A 25,139-nucleotide genomic window follows, 5' to 3' on the forward strand; every position below is an offset into this window, starting at 1 on the left:
TGCATCTATCATTCTATCTATCTATCTATCTATCTATCTATCTATCTATCTATCTATCTATCTATCTATCTATCTATCTATGTCTGTATGTCTGTCTGTCTGTCTGTCTGTCTGTCTGTCTATCTATCTATCTATCTATCATTTTATCTATCATTTATCTATCTGTCGGTCTGTCTATCTATCTATCTATCTGTCTATTTATCTATCATTTTATCTATCATTTATCTATCTGTCTGTCTGTCTATCTAGCTATCCATCTATCTATCTAAATGTTTTTCATTGTCTACAGTATGAGTTCTCTAAACAGTCTGGGCAGTATTTATCATGTTCTCGACAGGCTTGGCTCCAGCCAAGTGTGTGGACGGATGGGGAATTCTAGGAAAAAAGTAAACACTGATTCTCAAGTTGTCATGAAGAAAATGAACACAGACTGTTTGCTGTCTGAGGTCGGCTTAGTTCAATTGTATATCAAACCATATTTTTGGAAGTGTCTTCATATAGTCTCATTCCAGAAATGGACCACAGCTGAAGGATGGTGCTAAAACGATTTCTGAGTTATTTGTTTGATACATTTATATCTGGTATAGCCTAACCTGCTTTTGGTCAGATTCTGAGCAGATGTACGAGGTAAACCCGAGGACAGGAAGATGTGGGTGGCGTGTTTACCTGTTTAAAATGATTGTTTGTCTTCACAAACATTCAGAGTTTTTATTTTTGAATGAAAGACAGGAAGCTCAGGGCATGTCTAATGGGGGAGTATTACATCCAATTGCCTAATACTTTTCAGTGTGGGAGGCAAAAATAAAGAAAGGCTATAACAAACTGGGGTGTAGGAGATGCAGACAGAATTAAGCAGAACTAATTGACTTATTTGTCCCAGCCTGCTCTAAACACATTTTATATAATCACAACAGGCTTACACTTGTGTGCTAATGTTGTGTTAGCTAACACATATTACGGTCCAGATTCTGAAAAGCCTTTATGCTGATAAAAGAGGTTTAAATGCTTTAGGTTATTCCAGTCTTCCTGTACACATGGTAATTAACATGTAGTCTTTTCCTGCTGTTTTCTTCTTGAAATAATGCGCTCCTCGTTTTGTTGTTTATGTTTATTTTACGATTAAAGTTACATTTAACGTCTGCCTCCTTCTTCCCTGAGCTTTAACTGTGTTACAGTTACGTTTGATAACTTAAATTCTAAGCTAGATGACTTTTAAATTGCATGCAATATTTCAAAATATATTCTCTGGTGGAGAAAACAAATAATGCTCTTTCTGATTTTGCTATGTTTGTCACATGGTTTCTACGGAAGTAAAACCGAAAATCGAGGGTAACGCGGATATGACATCATTGACAGGTGACGCAATGACACGGCCGTTACACTGGTTAAAATTGCTGATCTCTGGATTTAAACATTGTTGGAAACATTTGGGATAATGTAGGAACACAAGTTGACAAAATATATAACATTGCTGTAGTGTTTTTTTGGATATTTTAATCCAAAATACTTACATATTGTGCCTTTATTTTTGTTAACAAATGTATTGAGGGTTGAGGGTTGACCATTGTGACTCTGGACAGTAAGCAACCACATAGCAACGTCCTGGCAACGACCCACAACAGCTGAGAATCGTGGTGAAACATTTTAAGGTAATCTTAGTTTCTGATTTGAATAATAAAACCAGGCAGAAAGAAATTGGAATGTTATTGAATGAAGTGGTTGTCATAGCAACAGTGCTTGTATGCAGTGAGTCGGCCACACTGAACAGAAAGAGGCCGCATGGTCAAGCAAGGTTGCAAAAGGCAATGGAACTTGAAGAATGTCTCAGGAGTGTGGTGCCGTTGGCCCTTCGACAAACAAAGCTAGCTTTCATATCAACGGCTCCCGTGTCCAATGTTTTCTCTGCTCTTCCATCAAACTTGCACTTGCAGTGAAGCACAAAAAAAAAAAATGCATATTAAGAGAGACTTAAATGAATGTTTTATTCATCAACACAAATCTGAAATCCCACACACTGAAAGTGCATCCATTGACGTCAGAACATTAAATCGTGTCAAAGATAAGATTTTTTTTCCGCTCAAGGACGCTCTAATAGTTTGTTTGGCTCTGGGGACCGATGGGCGTTTGTTGAGAGGGAAAGGAGAGGCGGTTGGTGGGTCTTCAGGGCAAATGAAAGAGGCGCTTTGTTGAAACTGTTTTCTTTTTCTTTTTTCCCTCTCACTCCCCTGCTTCCGTTCCATTCCTTCCTCCTCACTCTCTGCTCTCACCTTTGCATTTCTTTTTTTTTTCTCAGAGGGATGGGTTAAACATGATTTCCAGAGGCAGAGAATATAACTGGCCTTTCAGAAGGTGCAGCCCTCAGAGTCATTGAGACAGCTGTCTCAGCCAGATCAGACCTCAACTGACTCAAGCATACATTCACAATGTACAAGTCTTTAGCTTTGTGTTTGTGCCTGTGTTTAGCGCTTTTAGCAGCTGAGGGAAAACGAGAAAGAGGAAGAGGAGAGAGACAGAGGAGCTCCAGGCGCTTCTTGTCCGCTGAGGATGCGCTTGAGTATGATGACCCTTTCCTTCCAGGTGAGCAATGCTTATAGCATTTCATTTAAGTAAAAACATATTTCCTAATATTGTGATTTTATATTAAAATTTAATATAAAATATTTATTGTGCAGTTGTTCTTGTTGAAAAGTAAGTGGTTATTTAATAAGCAAAAAAAATAGGATATTTTAAAAGATATTTTTCCTCATATTATTAATCTATTGCACAATTGTATTTGTCAAAGAATAAGTGGTTATACTGAGTTATGATGAGTTAAGATGAATAGTCTTTAAAATGTGTAAATATGTCATTGCATTGCATAACAAAACATCAAATCAGTGGCATTTATTTGACAGATAACACAAGCTAAACTATTTACACCATTGTAAACTTAAAGGAACCTGACATCATAAATCCACTAAAAATATTTTTTAATATTATATTATATTATTGCCACATATTTAATGCAAAGATGTTAATGAATTTTAAGTGTCCGATTACTTGTATTTTTATTTTATATTATATTATATTAATTATATTATATTATATTATATTACTTTATAATAATGCAATGACATTTTTGCATTTTATGTGTCCCAATTACTTGTTGGAGCCACTGTTTTCTGATTTCTAAAATTCTGTATCTGTGGATACATGCCAGGGCTTGGCAGCCAGTGCTTGGTGAATGGGATTTCTCTGTTCGATGGGGCTGTCTGGTCTCCGGAGCCTTGCAGTGTGTGCCAGTGTAAAGGTGGAGCAGTGAGCTGCCGAACCGTCCCCTGCCCGGCCAGAGGTTTGGAAACCACCATATCTCTCTTTCTCACCGCATTCACAGTCTGCTTGATTGATCAGTCAAGTCCTTGCACCCTCAGAGTGACAACATCACACTTTAATACCTGCATCTACTTTCTTTATTTTATATTTCTTACTACCGTTCAAACGTTTGGGGGTCTTTAACATTTTACTGCATTTATTTGATCAAAAAGAGAGTAAAATGTTGAAATATTATTACAATTTAAAACTGTTTTCATTATAATATATATCATTACTCTGTCACATAATCTTTCAGAAATCATTCTAATATGCTGATTTAATAAGAAGAAAGATTTCTTGTTATTATCAATGTTGATTGTTGCGCTGCTTAATATTTTCCTGGAAACCGTGATACATTTTTTCAGGATTCTTTGATGAATAGACAGTTCAAAAGAGCAGCATTTATTGGAAATAAAAATCCTTTTTATTTAACCTGGCTGACCCCAAATGTTTGAACGGTAGTATATGTTCCATTCTCTTTTTATTGTTTTTTTGGGGTTCCAATGAAATAGTAATTGGAATAGCATTTTGTAGTAGAAAACGGTGGGCATCCCTGTGGTGATGCAGGTGGGGAATTATGTGAAACATCGGCTCTTAGTGTGGTGCAGTGTGGTGCTGGGAAAGGTGCCATAAGGGAGTGGGATAGTTAGTGGTGGATACTGATTTTCTGTTTGCCACACCACGTCTAGCTTCACCCACCCTGAAGTCTGTGGCCAGTAAGACCAATCCAACCTCTGTGGGGAAAACAAGCGTGAAAAACAGACTAACAGGAAATGGAAAACCACCTGTGGGGACGGAGGTTCTGGAGGTGAAGCCAAAGAAGAACAAGATGGTGGTCGCACCAGCGAAAGAAGTATGTAGATGTGTGCATGAGAAAATACTTAATATACTTTATTGAATTTTCCTTTTCTTCATTATTGTACCTGTTTAGCCTTTAGATATGTATGTGCTGGTCTTAACCGGTTTAGGATATTCAGGCCTGGTTTCACAGACAGGGTTTAGATTAAGCCCGAATTAGGTCTTAGTTCAATTAGGACGTTTAAGTAGCTTTTATAAACATGTCTTAGATAAAACATTACTGACGTGCATCTTAAGACAAAGCAATGCTACTGACATGTTTTAAGATATGTCAGTGCAAGTTGCTCTTAGTTAAAACAGCTCAAACATGCATTTTAATCTGGGACTAGTTTTTTTTCCAGATTTTCAATCGTCTTAGTCTGCTCAGATGATTAAACAAATGAAAGTACATAAAACCAGTAAACTAGACCAGCTAAGAATAGCAAAACAATCTAGGTTAGTGTTAAGCAGATTTGACCTCTTTTAATTGTTCTTTTTTTATTCAGCCATCCTCAAATGTCCCTAAGAAGCAAGTAAAGAAAAACCAGGTGACTTTGAGTCTGGATCCTGGAAAACTGCATAAGACCCCTTTAATACCCAGAGAACATCAATATATGAGACCAATCCATTTTGATAATGATGACCACGATGATGACGACTATCTGGAGGACGACAGTGACAGCGATGATGACGATGATAACAGCAGTATTTTAGTGTTCAGATCTGCTGTCCGCCCTGTAGCAATCGAAAGACGAGTAATGCCGCCCACACTCAAACCGGCTGTACCACGAGCAGAACCGGCCTTTGCTCTTCCTACAAGAAGATCTGTGCTCCTGCCTGCTGGAAGGCCGCTGCCAGCCCCCAGTGGGCGACCGGTGGATGGAGATATTGGCCGTCCAGTCTTCCGCACCTCTGTTCATATGGAGTCTCTTCCAGCAGGCTGCTTGCTTTCAGAGTCTCTTATCGCCTGTGGAAACACTCGCCTTACCCAAATGCCCTTCATCAAAGATCCAGGGGTCAGGAGTCTCTTTCTTGCAGGTGAGGTGAGAGCAGTTCATCTTGCTCATGAGGGTATCATCATACTGTATATACACATACATTATATACATACTTTTATATATATATTCCATATATACTTTATATACTCCAGTCTTCAGTGTCACATGATACTAATTGCTGCTCAAGAAACATTTCTTATTATTAACAGCGTTGAAAACAGTTGTGCTGCTTAATGTTTACATTCTTGATGACTATAATAAAATCTTTAAAAAATCTTACTGACCCCAAACTTTTGAATGGTAGTGGATAAAATAGACGTGACCCTAGATCACAAAACCAGTCACATGTCGCACAGGTATATTTGTGGCAATAGCCAACAATACATTGCATGGGTCAAAATGATTGATTTTTCTTTTATGCCAAAAATCATTTGGATATTAAGTAAAGATCATGTTCCATAAAGATATTTTGTAAATTTCCTACTGTAAATATATAAAACATTTATTTTTGTCCGTGAATGCACCACAATCGCGAACATAAATGGACAACTTTAAAGGTGATTTTCTCAATGTTTTGATTTTTTTGCACCCTCAGATTCCAGATTTTCAATAGTTGTATCTCTGCCAAATACTGTCCTATTCTAACAAACCATACATCAATAAAAAGCTTCTTTATTCAGCTTTCAGATGATGCATAAATCTCAATTTCAACAAACTGACCCATGTGACTGATTTTGTGGTCCATGGTCACATATATGATAAAAAATATTTGTCACATTGTGAGATATGAAGTTGTGACATTCCCAAATTGTGAAAAGTTAAGTCACAACTATTAGATATAAAGTCAAAATTGTGGAATATGATGTTTTTTTCTAACATTATTAAATTACTTTTTGGAAACTATTTATATAAAACTCACTAAATTGTTGTAGATTTATGTATAAAACATGAACATTTTATTTGGTTGTGCAAATGACAGTGAAACAAAAATGCTTCTTTAAAAGGGGGTTGAAAACAGACCCTTTTTCAGAGTCTAGACCACCCTTAAAGAGACATTTTTAGGGTGAAAAGGTGTTGTTGGAGTTTGACAGATGTTGTTGGCAGTGTCTTACTGTTTGTCCATCAGGAGAAGTGCAAACAGAGCTTACCGTGATCCAGAAAGAGGTGGAAAATTACTCATGACTTCCTGGTGTTTTGCAGATAACAAAATCAGCAAGATCACAGCGCATGCTCTAGCAGGTCTTCCCAACCTGGAGTGGCTCGACCTCAGCAAGAACAAGCTGGATGATTTCTCTTTGGGACTGAATGTGTTTCAGGTAAGATGCAGTCAAGAAAACCTTATTACAAAAGCCTTATTACTTATTACATCTTTCAGGTAAGATGCAGTCAAGAAAACCTTATTAGCAAGTGTACTCTCAACATCTCTGTTTGCTATCTTAAAGATCACATAACAATGGTTGTGATATTTGTTTAAACTCTAATAATATTCTGAGCAATATAAATCTGCAAAAATGGATAGACTGCTTTGTGATCTGTTATCTGTTACAATGGTGAGTTATCAGGCCTTATGGTGCCGCACAGTGCATGCTTGATATTTAGCAAGTAGCTGACGTGTTTTCGCAAGATGTCGGGTCTGACATCACCGAGAAAATTCTCACCAGGTTGCTGCAGTGAACATAGGAATTTTCATCCAATAGATATTACCCCTTAAAAAGAAACGCAATCATTTTTTACCTTTTTCTCACCTGTGTGCCATTTCAACTGGGCGCCAAGCACAGGATTTTACAGGTGACGTGTATGTGACACAGAGCAGAATAGTGTTTTTTTCACATGTTCACTGCACCTCAGTGTTTACCTGTGCTTGGTAGCATGATCGGAAATGTCTGTTCCTCATGCCAGATGAACTCTGAATATCTGTGTTGTGTAACTTTTGCTTCTGTGACTTGCAGAAAGCTTTGAAATATTTCCAGTCTGGCTTTGACAGTGTTATGAGTATCTTCTCGGCCCGTTGCAGAACTTGACGAAGCTCAGGAGGTTAAACCTTGATGGAAACAACTTCACCAAAGTGCCGGCTCTCCCTCCCTCACTGGTGGAGCTGAAGATCAACGATAATAAACTCAGTGGTCTCACTCCCCACAGCTTTAAGGGTAAACACACAACCACAGTGTCCGTATGCACTCACTATCCAACACTCAAGTCCAGTAAAAGATCTGTTTTTCATGTTAGGGGTTAATCTGGGCATTTTAAAATGACTTTTATCTACTTGCCAGTTAGTTGATGCTTAATCCAGAGTGAATTATGGTACACAAACTATAGGGCAAAAAAAAAAAATCACAAATTTGATCTTTTTAATGTTTTCTCATAGACAGAAGCAAATTCCTAAGAAAAAAAGACCCAGTAATCTAGAGTATAATATACAGTTTCAGTCATGTCTCAAAAGGTGCTCAGATTTGCCAAGATACCAAAATTGGCAATCAAAAGTCAGAGATTTCAGTCTGAACTCAAACATTTCTCATCAACAATTGTCTCATTTGTTTCTTTGTATCACATTTTCCACAAAAATATTAAGCAGCACACCTGTTTTCAACAGTGATAATAATAAGAAATATTTCTTGAGCGCCAAATCTGCAGATTAGAGTGGTTTCTGAAGGATCATGTAAAAATTCAGCTTTTCCATCACATTAATAAATTACATTTTAAAATATATTAAAATGACCAGTTGTTTTTAATTGTAATATTACAATAATTCACAATATGACTGCTTTTACTGTAATTTTGATCAAATAAATTTGAGCTTAAGAGACTTCTTTCAAAAGCATTAAAAAAACTTACCGACCCCAAACTTTTTTACAATAGTGTAAATTAAACACAACTGAAAATACTGGTAAATACTGACAAACTAAGAGTAATTGCTATTTTCTGGCAATCTAATGTTATTTATTTTCTTCCTCAGGTCTGTCACAGCTGCTGACACTGGAGTTAGAGGATAATTATTTCCATGATGGAAATGTCTCTCCTCTGGCCTTCAAACCTCTGAAGAGGCTGATTTACCTCAGGATGGATGACAATAAGTTCAGAGCTATTCCCTCTGGTCTGCCTGTGTCAGTACAGGTCAGTCACATTTTGTGTCTGAAAAGCACTAAAGTTGCAGAACATACATACTATATAAACTGTGCAGAACATGCACTAGATAATAGTTTGGTTACCTAAAAATTACATTTAGTTTTGGAGTGCAATTGATAATGGAGTGTTGTTGATTTTGTAACTGCTCCAGGAGCTGCATCTGTCTGACAACAAGATAGAGGTTGTCCATTCAGGGCTCCTCAACAAGACCACAAATCTGAGAGTCCTGGACCTCAGCCATAACCGAATCCGAGAGGACCGCATTCATCCAAGAGCGTGGATACACTTGCTGTGAGTTCAGATCTCTTTCTCACTTTCTCTCTCTCTGCTGTTAGGTGCCATCTTGTGGACAGTTACTGTAATGCATACAAACAGGTTCAGGAACACTTACTTATTGGATAAAGAGATGGAGCAGTTACATATTGTATAAAACTAATAATTGCATTTCAAACCTAGACTATAAAGACATGTGTATAGTACCATATTAATATGCATTCATACTTTATGATGCTTATTGCAAAGACATTCAAATAATCATTATTGATGTACAGAGTTGTATAATTGTACATTATTTGTTCAAACATACAATAATATTGTGAAATATTATCACAATTTAAAATAACAGTTTTCTATTTTAATATATTTTATTTTATAATTTATTCCTGTGATGGCAAAGGTAAATTTTCAGCAGCCATTACCCCAGTCTATATTTTTGTGGAAATCAATGTAATGCTCCTTTAATTAATATAATGCATCTTTTCAGATTTTTCTTTTTTAATTTTTCTTTCAAAAACAAAAAATCTTACTGACTAAACTTTTGAAGGTTGTGTACATTTTAATGTGGGAGATACAATGAAAAATGTTATATATTCCAAACTTTAATATAACTTTAAATTTTTTTTTATAAAAATACCAATATTTTTTTTAAACAATAAGATCAAATCAAAATTGCAGACACCCTGCTCTAAACTTTCGAAATACATAAAGATATAACTATGGATTAAATATGTTAACTTTATCAGATCCATTGGCTCCTGGTTGATGATTGTGAGACTGTGAACAAAAACATACACTTTCACTTTTGGAAAGGACTGTCATAATTTAATATTTAATTATATAGTATATAATTCATTCCACCGGTTTCATAGACAAGGCTTTAGTCCCAGACTAAAATGCATGTTTGAGCTGTTTTAACTGAAAGCAACTTAAAATATCTTAAAATTTGTCAGTGCCATTGTTTTGAATCAAGATGGACATCAGTTTTTTTCTAGGGCATGTTGATAAAAACTACTTAAAGGGATAGTTCACCCAAAAATGAAAATACCCCATGATTTACTCACCTTCAAGCCATCCTAGTTGTATATGACTTTCTTCTTTCAGACAAACACAAGTTATATTAAGAGTTATATTATATTAAAAAATATCAAGCTCTTCCAAGCTTTATAATGGTAGTGAATAGTGTACGGCCGTCTGTCGGGACGTTAAAATATGGATATTTTTCTTACACAAACGCATCGCTTTGCTTCAGAAGGCCTTTATTAACCCCTCGGAGCCGTGTGGAGTACGTTTATGATGGATGGATGCACTTTTTTGGACTTCAAAATCTCAACCCCCATTCACTGCCATTATAAAGCTTGGACAATCCAGGATATTTTTTAACTATAACTCCGATTGTATTCGTCTGAAAGAAGAAAGTCATATACACATGGGATGGCTTGAGGGGGAGTAAATCATGGGGTAATTTTCATTTTTGGGTGAACTAACCCTTAAAAGGCCAAATCCTGGCTTAATTTAAGTCATGTCTGTGAAACCAGGCCATTATATATAATAAAGTATTTCAAAACTGTTTTGAACCATCTTCAAAAATGTCTTTATCCACAGAAAACTGGAATATTTGGACCTTTCCCATAATAAGCTTGTTCACGTTCCGTCTTTCTTGCCGGTTGGTCTGCGGCAACTCAACTTGCATCATAACCAAATTGAGCGCATTCCTGGCTATGTGTTCGGCCACCTGCGGCCTGGTCTGGACTCGCTTCAGCTGTCTTATAACCGTCTGCGAGAAGATGGGATAAATGAAGTGTCCTTCATGGGCCTGTACAACTCACTGACTGAACTTCTGTTGGACCATAATCAGCTCAGATCCATCCCACGAGGCATTCTACAGTTAAAGGATCTGCAGCACCTGAGACTCAACCACAACTACATCAGGTTAGTGATTCTGTCTGTCTGTCTGTCTGTCTGTCTGTCTGTCTGTCTGTCTGTCTATCTATCTATCTATCTATCTATCTATCTATCTATCTATCTATCGTAAACATTCAGACTTAAGCCAGCATTAAAGTTTTTCTACAAACTTTACTATCTTGTTTATTCTACATTTACATGGAAAAAAGCCATACTGCTTAGTATGTTTATACATACACATTTATTTTGTCCACTTATAGGAGTAAATATAGTCTTGTTAAACGTCATAATGGAGAGTGTTTTTTACCCTGATCTTCTCCCTATAGCTACATCACTATGAACTCATTGTGTGACACCACGGCCCGTGAGGACTCCCTGCTGGTGTCTGTTCACCTGGAGTACAACCTGATCGACCGCCGCCTCATTCCCCCCACAGCCTTCTCCTGCATCAAAACCTACCAGAGTGTCCTTCTGCGGCCCCAGAGATACGAAGAGCACCAGAAATGAAAGCCTCACAGAGCATCTTAATTCAAGCCATAATTCAGAGATTTACGTGAAGTAACAATACAGATGCAGTTCCCTTTTTTACACTAGAGGCCTTTCATTTTGTGTTAGTTGTGTTTTAGGGATGTTCTGACAGTCTTTTGTTCTGTCTCAATGGGGCCACACATGCACATGCATTGTTTTGTGCCTTACTGCAATTAAAATCTACTGCAGACATTTATTGTTTGACATATTAGCATCAGCTGTGTTCAAAACAGATTTGTAGGGGTCTGTTTTGCACAGATTTATATTTACATGGAGGATCTTTTCTGTTGCACTTGTCTGTTGTAGTTGTTTTACATTATCATATCTAACATCTGTCTTATTGTTTTTTTTACACCTGTACGTCTGCAATTTATATATTTTTTATAAATCAAACTTACATTTCAGGTGCAAAGATTCCTTTCTTCTTTTTTTAAAGTATATGCAATAGTTCTTTTTTATATATATCAGCTTATACATTATTTATTTTCTTGATTGAACTGCTTGGCATACATTTTTTTATTTTAATACTGTTTTAACATGGTTTTCAGTAGCAGGAGGTTTTGACTTTTACAATTCATTGTTGTGTTACTTTGTTGTCTGTACGTTTGTATTCTCTTATTTACAAACTACAATAAAGTTAAGAGGTGAAAGAATTAATCTGGGATCAAAAAGATTTATTATAATATTTTAAGCACATCTCTGGTGAAAATGAGGCACTTGTGTCCTGCAGTTCTGCTCAAGGAGTGAATTATTCTCAGCATTTAGTGTGTGTTCTCTGCTCAGTGCATCTGGTAAAAATAACACAAATTAAATATAATGCAATATAGTACACATATTTAGCAAAATACTCTCTATAGCTCTTTTTTTCTAGGAAAACCTTTCTAGTGTGCTATAGCCTATAAATGGTCATTAAATGGCTTTCCTGAGGTAAATGTTATGTGACATAATTGTTCTCCAGCTGTTTTATTGACCCCTTTGTTTGATTGATTGGTCGATATTATGTATGAGGAATATACATTTCGGTAAGTTGTTGTAGGCTACTGTATCTTTCAACAGTGCTCATTCGTGTTTAACGTTATTTAGGCCTACTATCAACTAGAGATGATCGGTTCACGTGCCGCTAGAATCTGTCGCGTCACATTTACAAGCCCAAAACGGTATTGTCTGAATTTCGTAATAAAAGTGACAGAATCTGACAGCTCAGATTTTTTTTATATCATAAGTAACCTGCTCTGTCTAGTCTGTCGGTCTCCGTGTCCTCTTTGCTTCGCGATTTTTCTATGCGTGAGAAAATGGATGTGTGGCGTGAGAGTGTGTGAAAAGTGTCAATTGCGTGTGTCTCACGGTGAATGCGTGAGAGTTGGCAGCTATGCCGTTAAGTGCTTGTATAGAATTGGTGTAGGCAGTGGTGCAGTCTACGTGATACGCAGGTATACGCCGTATACCCACTAGAAAAGACCAAGGATTTCCGTATACCCACTTAAAAAAGCGTGAGGATACGTAACAACTTCGTTTTGTGTCAGAACTTTCACACATTCATTCATAAATTCACCCCATATGTGTTTGCGAAGCGACGGATCGAATCGCGGAATCCAGTCACAAATGGAACTTCCTATAAAGCAGAACGTCACGGAATTTGGCTATTTTTGAATGAATAAATCAAAAGTAGCGCTGTAGGCTACAATGAATCAAATCTCGATATGGACTAGTGTCTATGAATATTAAAGTTAAAAGAGACTGCAATTGTTCTACACGTCTCTGGGAATGAGCGCTCAATGTGTGCTCCACTACACACACACAGACACACACACACACAAAAACTGTTATGTCTTTACAACAACCTGTCAAAATAAAAGTTCGGTATAACTTGAAGAAATTATAACAGAAATATATTACTATTGCACAGCAGAGTATACTTCAAGTAGGCCTAATAATAATAATAGTTTATTAAAACACACAGAAACTCAAATGTCTACAACCCACAAAAATAAAAGTTCGGTCTAACTCAAAGAAATTAGAAAGAAATTGCACAGTAAAATGTATTTTAAAATAATAATAATAATAATAATAATAAAACATATTAAAACGTTATTTTAAGGGAATATCACACAAGTTTTTATACATGTTTTAATTTAAACAGTGAACTTGCAAAAACAATAACACCTTAAAAAAAAAAAAAACATTTCTAAAAGTAAATTTGTAAAATTGTGCTACAGGGACCATATTCATATTACATCTAAGGCTAAATGTAGCTCTTAACTGGCTGAGTTAGATGGTGATTAACATTAAACAGTAAAAAATCAGTCCAGTCTCTCTAGCTGTAAATGTCATTGACTGTTCAAGTCTTGTGTTGCTTATAATAAATTGACATGTTGATAACACTAAGTATTTCAGTATACAGTATACTCACAGTATACTCACTACAAAAATCTAGACTACACCACTGGGTGTAGGCCTATGTTAATTGAGCTTTATCTGATTACTGAAATGTTAATGTCATGTATTGTTTTATTTGGTGGAATATAAAAATTATATGTGCCACCAGAAAAACAGCCTCTTCTGTGTGTGCAACAGGACATAACTGTTCTCAGACCTGATTATTTGTCTGGATTCATAAGCAGTCCGCACTACATTTAGACATCCATATAAGGACTCCACTGTATTTACTGCTGCTCTATTTCTTGACTTGAATCCTCAACAAATCTTGAGACTGACAGAAATCCACATAGGGGTTGAATGTGATCACAGAGATCTCAATGCAGCCTATCATGCACAAAATAATCTGTTTCTCTTTGCATTTGGTGAATAGGCTACATTTTAGCACATTCTTTAAAAAATGCCTTATTTCATGTTATTGCTACTTACTCCAAAAAATAAAAAGTGTACCGGTACTTGAAAAGAAAACAGGATTACTTTGAATACCATAAATGTAAAGTTGTGAAGAGCTGAGCAATTCTTGCATGTGTATGTCTGGGTGTGAGTGTGACTTACTGCTTAAAGGGGAAGTAATTGATACCAAAAAAAAAATAAAATAATAATATATAGGATATATATATATATATATTTTTATTTTATTTTTTTTTTTTATATATTTTTTTTATTATTTATTATTTTTTATTATTATTATTTTTTTTTTAAATGTATGTGTGTGTGTGAGAGTAGAAATATATGTGAAAGGAGAATGTATGTGTATGTGCGTATATGAAATGTATGTATGTGAAAGGAGTATGTATGTGTGTGAGAGTAGAAATGTATGTATGTGAAAGGAGAATGTATGAGTGTGACAGTAGAAATGTATGTATGTGAAAGGAGAATGTATGTGTATGACAGGAGAAGAATGGATTTTGGCTTGTACGGCGCCTCATATTCACAAATAGGACTTATTCGGTTCTCTGTTTCATCTTACTGATTCATAAAATAACAAACATTTTGGTCTATTTCAGAAGAAATAAAACACAAGTCACAAGGACTTTTATGAATATTTTATAATGCTTGTGCATTTTTTGCTAAAGCGTGAAAGCCTCATTCATTGTAATTTCTGGAAAAGAGTAACCTGAACAAATCTTAACACTTTAATACTGTAATAGTCTCTTGAGCAAGTTTGTAACATATTAACTCTGTTAGACAGGATTATGGGAAAAATATAACTCATTTCAGGTAATGTAAGTAGCTTGACTCTCAGACACATTCTGACTACACGTATGAAGTTTTGCCTGGCGTCTGTCCTTGCTGCATGCTCTGAGTTCACTCTCTGTGATGCTAGTCGAATGACTAGCTGACATCATTTGGTGTGGCTTCCTGAAGTAATGAGAACCAGTCCTGTCCCGAGTAAAGACCATGTATATAGTGTCTCTCTGTGTGTGTATACACATGTATACATTATACATATATATATTATTGTTTAAATATATATAGGCTATTTATATACCTATATGTCTCTAATTCTTATCAAGGGTGCATTTATTTGATCAAAATACAGTAAAAACAGTAATATTGTGAAATATTACAATTTAAAAGAACAGTTTTCTATTTGAATATATGTTAAGATGTAATTTATTTCTGTAATGGCAAAGCTGGAATTTAAGCATCATTACTCCAGTCTTCAGTGTCACATGATCCTTCAGAATTCATTCTCATGTTGTCACAGTTTCACTCAGTTTGGACTTTGTTTCCCTGTTTGCACTATTTCCCGCCACTAGTTGGTTGTCATGGTTCCAGATTTGATTTCATCTCAGACACCACCAGCCCCACTCCCAACCCAGTACCACCCCGCTGCGAGGAACAACAGTATGAGGGGACCCCGTCTGACCAGGTGTGTGAGCCGGCTGACTCTTCCATCGCTGTGGGAGTCCTAGTGGAGTACTAGGGAATGGAAGCGAGCCCAGCCCACCCTCCCGCCACTGAGAGTGAGTACTGCCTGGATTGAATTGACAGTTTGCATGTGTGTGTGGAGAGTCAAATTCCCTGTGCCCCTTGATCTCATCAGAACCTGATTCTTCTTCACTCTTGTCAACCCCACCCAGCCTCCCTCGCCCACCACCTCTCCAAACTGCCCTAATCGAGCTTATTTTTTCATCAGTCTCTGTGTCGTTTGTCAGTATCCTCTTCAGCCCTCAGCCACTCCTACCACCCAGTCATCGCTAACTGGATGTCAGAAACCCGTGGCTCCACCTCTAGCCTCTTAGGCCTGCTGTATAGAGATGAGGAGGACTCAAATGCAGTGATGAGAAGTGAAAAGTTTATTAGAAAACTTTGTGAAAAATATAAAGTACAGTGACACAGTGAACAAATGTTAAGCCTCTTCGATTGGTGGTTCCTGTGAGCACAGCCAGCACACATACGGACGTGTAGAGAAGAGGAGACCACCGACAAACAGAGAGATCCCAGGAATTACCAGAAATAGACGAGTAACTGGGTCCAGCAGGCAAACAGTCCTGCACCGACCCCCATGTCTAGGATTCCTGAACACAGATCACTGGTAAGCAAAACAGAGAACACAAACAGACAAGGAACACACACGCAACATGTAACAATCCACTGACAACACTGGTAGACATAGCTGGGAATTTAAAGGGTAGGGAAAACGAGCGACAGGTGAGGAAGATCAGCTTGTGATTGTGCTAATTGCCCACATCACGAGCTGCAGAAATGGCAGGACAAAACTAAACAACAGAGAGGGGCCTGTGACACACCCTGACCATGCAGCCAAAAAGCAATGCAGCCAATCAGAATCCTCAGAATCGACAACAACGAATAACACGAGTGACTTCCTAGGGTGCTCACACAAGGGGCTAATCCAGTACCCGGAAAGCGTACCTTCCCTGGGGGCCTGCTCCTAGCTCATGGACAGCTCCTACTCACACTTTCCGTCTCTGCAAGATTCGGAAGGGAATGATTCAGATTTCTCTTGGCACAGTTACTAGAAGACTTACAACTGTCAGACAGGTTGCTCACGTCACATCTACGTTGTCAAGCTCAGTTTGAGGCTGCGCAGTACGCTCAGCCATCAGGAAGTGAGTGCTTCTAATTGACTTCACTTTTCTCCGTTGAAGTCTATGGGGTCGCTGTGTCCATTTCTTATACTGTCTATGCGCTCACAAGACGTTAAGCATTTTCTGGCGCATAATGTGACGTTTGAGAACCTAAAACCCTGTTTTCTGTGATAAAAACTGTTTTTTTTGTGTAAATGAGAGGTCAAACCGCAGGGAAATATCTGTGTCTTCCCTTCGTGTAAACGGGGCCTAAGCAGTTTTTGCAACCAGCTACATATTTTAAATCAAGAATCAATTGAAAGTACCCAGCTGCAACAGTTGCGCTTGGCCAATGACGTTCAAACATGAGAAAAAAGGGTGGGCGCTAATGCCATATAAACTGCCGCTGACATCATTGCATTAGAACCTTTTTCCTTCATGACACCTGTCTACTTGAGCCTGTATTCGCCTCTGATCAATGCCTCATCAAAGTGGATTATTACTCGTACTAGTGGCCCCTCTCTGGCAGAACCAGTGTTGGTTCCAAGGGATGGTGCAGCTGCTGGCAACAGTCCCTTGACCAATTCCACTAAGAAGGGACCTCCTTTCCTAAGCGGAAGGGACGATCTGGCACCTTCAATCAGTCCCACCGTCCAATCAGTTGGAAGAAACGGCCTAATTGTGAAGTTCCTCCACCTCCCCCACTTCCAATTCCATCATGGAATCTATCCACAGTCCTTAGGGTGTGTGGTAGATTTTTCCCTAAACCTAACTATCTCCAAATTGATCTTGACACCCAATTGATCTTATTACCTGAGGCGTCCCCAAATCTACACCAATACCTTTATCTGGGGTGTCTCCAAATCGACACCAAATTCCTTAAACTGGGGCATCTACTAATCAACACCAATACCTTTATACTCTAGCTCTTGCGTCTTCAGTCGACAACTAGCCGAGGCTTACTCTAACTAACTTGCTTCCCTAAACTAGCTTCCTTCCTAAACTTTCCTTCCTAGCTTCCTGCGCAGGAATAAATCGACAAACAGACCTCAGCAAATGTCCTTCAAATGCTTTAATCACGGCCAGGAGATCTTCCCGAGTAGTTCTCAGGGAATCTCTCCCAAGAAGCAAGGCCGGAGGATCTCAGACAAATTCCATTGAGAATCCCACCGTAAAACACGGATACAACAGTTTTTATAGAATTGAGAATACAAATAAGACTAACATGTCACCTTCAATATGATTGGTGCAATTGGTCGCCCTACCTCGTGGGTATATAAGGAAGTACGCCGGCATAGCGCAGTTATGTTTTCGCTTCGGAGCCAAGATCAGTTCTTCACTCCACCAGCCATTCCTGAGTTTTCATCCTCTTTCTCTGCACTCTTCGAGACGAGCGACTCTCCGGTGTTGGTGTGAGGGCGTTTTCAGCGAGTTCACATTGCCTGCTGATCTGTGCAGTGATCTGCCAGTGAGTGTGTTCTCCCTGTGCGCTTCAACATCCGCAGAGTTTTCCTCTCACAAAAAGAGCATTGCACGCGGCACATCTTTTTAAAGATGCCTCGCCCATGCACTTCTAGTTGCGGTCGATCAGTTTCTGACTCTGATGGGCACAATCGCTGTCTTGCGTGTTTGGGCTTTGATCACGCCATGGCAGCGTTTGTGGATGAATCATGTTCCCATTGCGGGGACATGACCATCACAACACTTCGGTTGAGACTCAATGACCTCTCACGAGGAAGAGTCCCCTCATCCACACCCCGATCTACGGTCTCTTCTGGAGGTCGTACTTCGGCTGATGGCCAGGGTGACCTGAGGGTGACGGTGTGGACTAATACGCTGACGATTCGTCCTCAGCCCACATCCCCCTCTCCAGTGTTGCAACCCGCAAGTGTTCCGATTGAGCACGGTGGTCCCTCTTCGGCAGAGATGGGAAGTAACGAAGTACAAATACTTCGTTACTGTACTCAAGTAGATTTTTCAGATATTTTTACTTTACTTTACTATTTATTTTTGTGCTGACTTTTTACTTTTACTCCTTACATTTTAACACAAATATCGGTACTTTCTACTCCTTACATTTTTCAAAATTGGCTCGTTACTTTAGTTTCAAATAATTTCAGTGGAGTTACCGTTATTATTTTTCGCGTCATCAACCCTTCTCAGGGAGTTTGATCAACAGGCGATCTGACCAATCATAATCCGCCATTTTGTCTGACAAAGCAGTCAGGAGAGTTAGTAGATTAACATTGGAGGATTTAAACTTGAAAAATGAAGTGTACCGACGTCTTTTCATGTAAAAACAACATTCATTCTTATGTTCATTCATGTTTATTTGATGCTATAAATTAAATAGAAGGAAGAGATGATCGGTTCACGAGTAGCTTTAACTGAGGCTCTACAGCGATCTGTCACGACACATTAAAGAGCCACAAAACGGTATTTATTGTTTAAATTTCTTTAAAAAAACAGTAACTAAAGCATAGCAACAGTAACTAAAGGGAACGGAAGGGAATGGTTTGGGACTGTTCACGAACTGGTCTTTGCGAACGGTCAATTGAATGGGAATATACATTTCACTTGATGCACCACTACAAGGCGACTCGACAGATTCGGCGGCATTCATTCGCGGAAAAATCATTACATAGCCTACATGTAGATTCCTTTAAATTTTAAGGGGAAGATTCAAAAAGAGAAACTGTATCTGTGAATTCTCACAGAATCACAATTGAATTCACAATTGAGTTCATATCTTGCTACTCAGTCAGAATCTCATTAACCTGGAGTCCCAGTCTCTGTCACAATAATCATATAGGCTATGTGATGTTTTAGGCCTATTGGCAGACATCCATTTAAAATGTAGGCAATGGCTTATAAAGAACCTTTTTTCCATATCTACTTAAGTTTCTCAGCTTGCACTCTAGTAGCATTTGTGTGGTCCTGGTAGCTTTGCATAAAATATGGTTGTCATTCGCAAGCCTACTTTTACTTTTATAATTTAAGTAAATTCCCAAGCCTGTACTTTGTTACTTTTACTTGAGTAAAGAAGTTAAAACAGTACTTCTACTTTTACCAGAGTATTTTTTAACACAAGTATCTGTACTTCTACTTCAGTACGGGAAGTGGGTACTTTTGCCATTTCTGCTCTTCGGAGGCTCCTCACATTTCTTTCGGCGCTCCAGAGGAAGATGCTATGTCGATTGCAGCATCACAAGGTGGGCGTGAGTCCTCTGGAAGTGAGGATTCGGCTGTGATGCCGCCTTCGGGCATGCCAGCATTGCCTGAGTCTGATCCTGAGCTGATGGCCATGCTTTCCCGGGCCGTCATGAGCATTGGGTTAGAGTGGAACCCTCCACCCTGTCCTCAGCGTTCGCGGCTGGATGATTGGTTTTTGGGTGCGGGCCGCTGGTCAACGCCAGCATCCAACCCCAATGCCATTCTTCCCGGATGTGCATGAGGAGGTCACGAGGTCCTGGAAGGCACCACTGTCTTCCCGTGGTTACACTGGGGTCCCCCCGGTTGAACGCTCTGTTGCGATGCAACTGTGTCCTCAGAGCGCTTCTTCTCGTGATGACCCTAAGCACCCTTCCAAAGCCTGTAGATTTTCGTCCACTCTTGTGGCGAAATCCTACAGAGCCGCAGGACAGACAGCTGCCTCACTGCATGCCATGGCCACTCTGCAGGTCTACCAGGCCCAGATGCTCAGGCACATGCACGAGGGTAGGACTGACCCAGGGCTCTTCGATGAGCTGCGTGCCGCCACTGACCTCGCTCTCCGGGTGACTAAAGTGACAACTGGGTCAACTGGGAGAAGAGCAAACTCTGCCCCGTGCAGAGTATCTCTTTTCTCGGTATGGAAATCGACTTGGTCGCCATGTGCGCGCAGCTTACGACCGAGCACGCGCAGTCACTGCTGACTTGCCTCCGCCAAATCGAGAGCAAGAGTGCGGTTCCACTGAAACTATTTCAGAGGCTCCTGGAGCATATAGCATCCACAGCCGCAGCAACGCCGCTCGTATTACTTCATATGAGACCGCTTCAGCACTGGCTTCGCGATCGAGCCCCGAGGTGGGCATGGCAACACGGCATGTTCCGAGTCTCAGTGACTCCGGCCTGCCGTCAGACCTTCACCCCGTGGTCGAACCTCAGTTTTCTACGGGCCTGAGTGCCCTTAGAACGAGTTTCTAGGCATGTTGTTGTATCGACAGATGGGCTAGAGCGCCATGTGCAATGGACATGCTGCCGTGGGCTCCTGGACAGGACCCCAGCGCCTTTGGCATGTCAATTGCCTCGAGTTGCTGGCTGTACGTCTAGCTCTGCACCGCTTCTATGCGTTGCTCAAGGGTCATCACGTACTAGTCCGATCAGACAATACCGCGACAGTAGCATACATCAACAGACAAGGTGGTCTACGATCCCGCTGTATGTAGCAACTCACCCGCCACCTCATCCTATGGAGTCAAAAGCATCTGGGGTCGCTTTATATTCCAGGAGACCTGAACTGTGCAATGGAATGGAGACTCCGTCCCCGGTCGGTTCAGCTGATTTGGGATCAGTTCGGGGACGCACAGGTAGATCTGTTTGCCTCCCACGACTCGTCCCATTGCGACCTGTTCTATTCCCTGACCGAGGGCACGCTCGGCACGGATGCACTGGTGCACAGCTGGCCGCGGGGCCTACGCAAGTATGCGTTTCCCCCAGTGAGCCTTCTTGCACAGACCCTGTGCAAGATCAGAGAGGACGAGGAGCAGGTTATTTTGGTCGCGCCACACTGGCCCACCCGGACCTGGTTCTCCGAACTTGTACTCCTCGCGACAGCACCTCCCTGGCCAATTCCCCTGAGGAAGGACCTGCTTTCTCAGGGACGGGGCACCCTGTGGCACCCTCATCCCGATCTTTGGAACCTCCATGTGTGGCTCCTGGATGGGACGAGGCAGGTTTGAGTACCCTACCACCAGCGGTGGTAGCTACCATAACTAACGCTAGAGCATCGTCCACGAGACATGCCTATGCGTTGAAGTGGAACCTTTTCGTCAACTGGTGCTCTCAGACCCCTGGAGATGCCCGATCAGTGTCGTGCTTTCCTTCCTGCAAGAAGGGTTGGAGCGAAGGCTGTCTCCCTCCACCCTGAAAGTGTATGTTGCCGCCATTGCTGCACATCATGACGCAGTCGAAGGTAAGTCTGTTGGAAAGCACGACCTGATCATCAGGTTCCTGAGAGGAGCGAGGAGACTGAATCCTCCTCACCCTCCTCTCGTACCCTCTTGGGACCTCTCAGTGGTGCTAACTGCCCTGCAGAGTGCTCCCTTTGAGCCTCTGCAATCAGTGGAGCTTAAGTTCCTGTCAATGAAGACATCGCTCCTGATTACATTGGCCTCCATCAAGAGGGTAGGGGACCTGCAGGCATTCTCCGTTGACGAAGTGTGCCTGGAATTTGGGCTGGCTAATTCTCATGCAAATCCTGCAGACCCAAGGCATTTCCATTGCCATTGGCTTGTTTTCTATATCTCGAAGAGGATAGGCTTTCTATGCGAAACCCCCATTTCGTCGTCACTGACGTAACGTCTCCGTTCCCAATCAGGGAACGAGGGTTACATACGTAACCAAGATGTTTCACTTCCCTAATTGTTATTTATACACACACACACACACAAAGTCACAAGTTTTCCCCAAAGAGTTTGGAAACATTTAAAAGCATATGAATGCTGTTCCTGCAAGAAAAACAAATGTTAGTTGATTAATTAAAGTTGATTAATTAAAATCCATCACAGGTGCTTCGAGACCCTCTGTTCAATCACTTCTGATGGCTGAACTCCAACCCATTACAATTAAGACTGCCCTGCTGCTAGCCTAGTCAAGCGAGTCGGCGACCTGAAGCCGCTCTCAGTGGACGTGTCTTGTCTTGAGTTTGGACTCAATGACAGTAAAGTCATCCTTAAACCAAGGCTCAGGTCATAATGCTCTCTGCTCTTCCTGCTTCTGAGGTTGTCATTACATCTACTCCAGGCAGTTTATATGAAGAGTATATTGAGCACTCTAGCCAGTTCTGCGAGTGAACCATATTGAAAGGGAGTGTTTCGGTTCCCTGAGATAACGGGAACGAACATTGTATAGCTGGCCGTTGATTTCCGTCAATTGCAGGGTTCCCGTCTGTCCTTATGTCTTAAATTCACTTTTAATAATTTTAAGGTCGTAAATATGCTTACATTTCTCAAATAGTGTAATAAATGTCTTAATTTCAGATGAGGTGTATTCACCCTGTGGAGCCAAAGCACGTTCCTCTCTGCACTATAAGCGTTCTGTAATCACTCTGCTCTGAGCCACTCCGGGTCTTCCATTCCCGCTCACGGAAAAACTGCTCCGTGTTCACTCCATTTTAAAAGTTATTCTAATATGTTTATTTTTTATATCATGGACGTATGAATTTATAATACTATATGTAACATTTGTAACGACTGAGACAAATCAGACACAAGTATTTGTTATAGTTTAACAAATAATATTTAAAACTTCTTCTTTCCCATAGTTCCATTCCCTGCTTCCGATTCCATTCTGTCACTCACCCTTTTACCCGTGTAAAATGTATGTATGTGTTTAGATTAGTTATGTTTGTGAATTAGTTAATAAATCTTTTGCACAATACGTATTTGGTTCTGATTCTCTGCTTGCAACAAAGTTTACTTTACGATTTAGATTTTGACTACAGGCTCTTAGTACTGTACAGTAAGAAAGACATTTCCCATCCCCGGAAATTAATATTTCTTAGCATTACAGTTTTTCTCGATTGCTTAAACACATTTCTTGAAACTATGCCTCATATTCTCAAAACTGTAAACACAAATCCATAATGTCTCACCCAGTTCCCCAAACATCCTATTTTCAGTTCAAAATGAAGCTCTCGACTCAAAACCATTCACTCTTGCTGAAAAACCAAACTTTGCCCTCAGACAGGACACACAAGCCCTCAAAATCACACACACTACAACATAGTCTAACTGTCACAGTGTCTGGTTTGTGTTTCCCCGGGTGTCCACTAGAGGTCTCTCTCCCTTACTGTCACCATTCATTCTGGAACTTCATTTCCCATGATCCTTTGTCTGTTCTCATCACTCATCATTGTACGCAGCTGTTTCTCATTACATTGTTTAGTTTCTGTGTATTTATACCCTGTCTGGTTAGTGTTTGTCACGGAGTCCTTATGTTTATTGTCACACCACTTCTGAGGTCTGTTTTCTCACTTGTTCTTGTTGTTGGATTGATTATTTGGGTTTTGACCCCTGCCTGGATGACTACGATTTTGGATTACCCTAAATAAAAGACATGCTGCTTTTGGATCTACTTTCCCTGTTTCCTGTGTGTGTATCGTGACACTAACACCCTGGTGCAATAAATTCAAAACAACATTTCCAAAACTGGTAAGTTATGTTGCTTGTGATTATTCTCTCCTCTAATTTTTTTTGTATATTTACTTACAGTAAGATGTGTGTGACCATCATATGACAGTAAAAGAGCACACACAAACCTTATTCTAATATGAAATTGTATTGGAATGGTAAAGAGTGTTGGGACGTGACAGGAGGGCCTCCATTCAAGGAGACAATATGATGAACACATCTAAGAATGTTCCACATATGGTTGAAATACCATCATTTGCCTAGAAAGATAACATTCTGGGAGTCAAGACTATAAAGGAGAAAGGATGCCCTCCCTTCACTGTCACACTATCACACTACAATCTGTGTGACTGTACGACTGCTGGCCTTTTCTTGCAAGAAAATAAACCTCAAAGACAATTGGAAATGTTTGTCTCTTATTCAGTGATAGAATTTTGTTTGCCACCACACCTCCCTGAAGGTTCTCGAGGCGACTGAAGCGACTCAAATTTGGCCTTACTCGTAGCCCAGCCTCCCTCATAGTCATACCATTGATAAAGACATGGGCAACTAGTGGCTTGAATTTCATCTGAGACTGCTTGTCTTGTTGCCCTTGCCCTTCGTCCTCCTCCTCCTTATCCCTCCTCGATCTCTTCCTTCATGTCTTTCTGGATCTATTGTTCCAAAACTCTATAAACTGATTTGGGCCCTTCTATCTATCTACTGAAGGATCTGATTGGTGTGTGATCATTTTTGACTCTTAGTGTTTCCACCCGGGTAATTGTGTGCTAACTGAGCTGAAGCTGTGCTGACTTGAGTGAACAATATTGAATGCTAGTGCTTTATACATGACAACATGGTCTAGGCAATGAGAAATGAAGGGATTTGTTTGTAGAGTTTTGCAGTGACAGTTCAACAAATCTGACTCATGAGTCATGTGTCAAAACGGAATAGTGTTTAGTTTAGTGAAATGGGTGTGCTTTTTGATAAATGGCATTATGGTTTTGAAATCTTTGTTCAAAAGCCTGGTTATAGTGTTTAAGCAATTGAGAAAAACTGTAAATAAAATGTACAATGTACAAATACTTTTCAGTTACTAATCTAACCCTGGCACAAGCATTGAATCCAGGGGTTAAAGCAATCTTTTGACTGAAAAATTATCCTCAGCCAAACCCCATTCCACAGCCTGTCACACAACCAGTTTAAGAGCATTTTTTCCTTGTAATTAGGAGTGGCTACTTTACCTTCAAATAATACAAACATAGAAAACAAAGAGAGAC

General features: G+C 39.8%; 1 protein-coding gene across 1 annotated transcript; it reads left to right on the forward strand.

Moving 5' to 3' along the window:
• Positions 1-2,306: 2,306 nt before the first annotated feature.
• LOC311066022 (extracellular matrix protein 2) lies at positions 2,307-11,673 on the forward strand. The gene is made up of 10 exons (XM_084086973.1): positions 2,307-2,577; positions 3,200-3,331; positions 4,041-4,204; positions 4,695-5,226; positions 6,387-6,502; positions 7,201-7,333; positions 8,140-8,297; positions 8,461-8,600; positions 10,191-10,517; positions 10,817-11,673. The coding sequence occupies exons 1-10, from the start codon at positions 2,424-2,426 to the stop codon at positions 10,995-10,997; spliced, it is 2,037 nt and encodes a 678-aa protein (XP_083943099.1). The 5' UTR covers positions 2,307-2,423; the 3' UTR covers positions 10,998-11,673.
• Positions 11,674-25,139: the final 13,466 nt, after the last annotated feature.

Source organism: Abramis brama (genome assembly GCF_963993115.1).
Source record: "Abramis brama genome assembly, chromosome: 16".
Classification (NCBI taxonomy): Eukaryota; Metazoa; Chordata; class Actinopteri; order Cypriniformes; family Leuciscidae; genus Abramis; species Abramis brama.

Coding starts and splice junctions, on each gene's coding strand:
- LOC311066022 (XM_084086973.1), top strand. CDS start 2,424: ATGTACAAGTCTTTAGCTTTGTGTTTGTGCCTGTGTTTAGCGCTTTTA. Junction 3,332..4,040: donor CGTCCCCTGCCCGGCCAGAG/GTTTGGAAACCA, acceptor CACCACGTCTAG/CTTCACCCACCCTGAAGTCT. Junction 7,334..8,139: donor CACTCCCCACAGCTTTAAGG/GTAAACACACAA, acceptor TTTCTTCCTCAG/GTCTGTCACAGCTGCTGACA.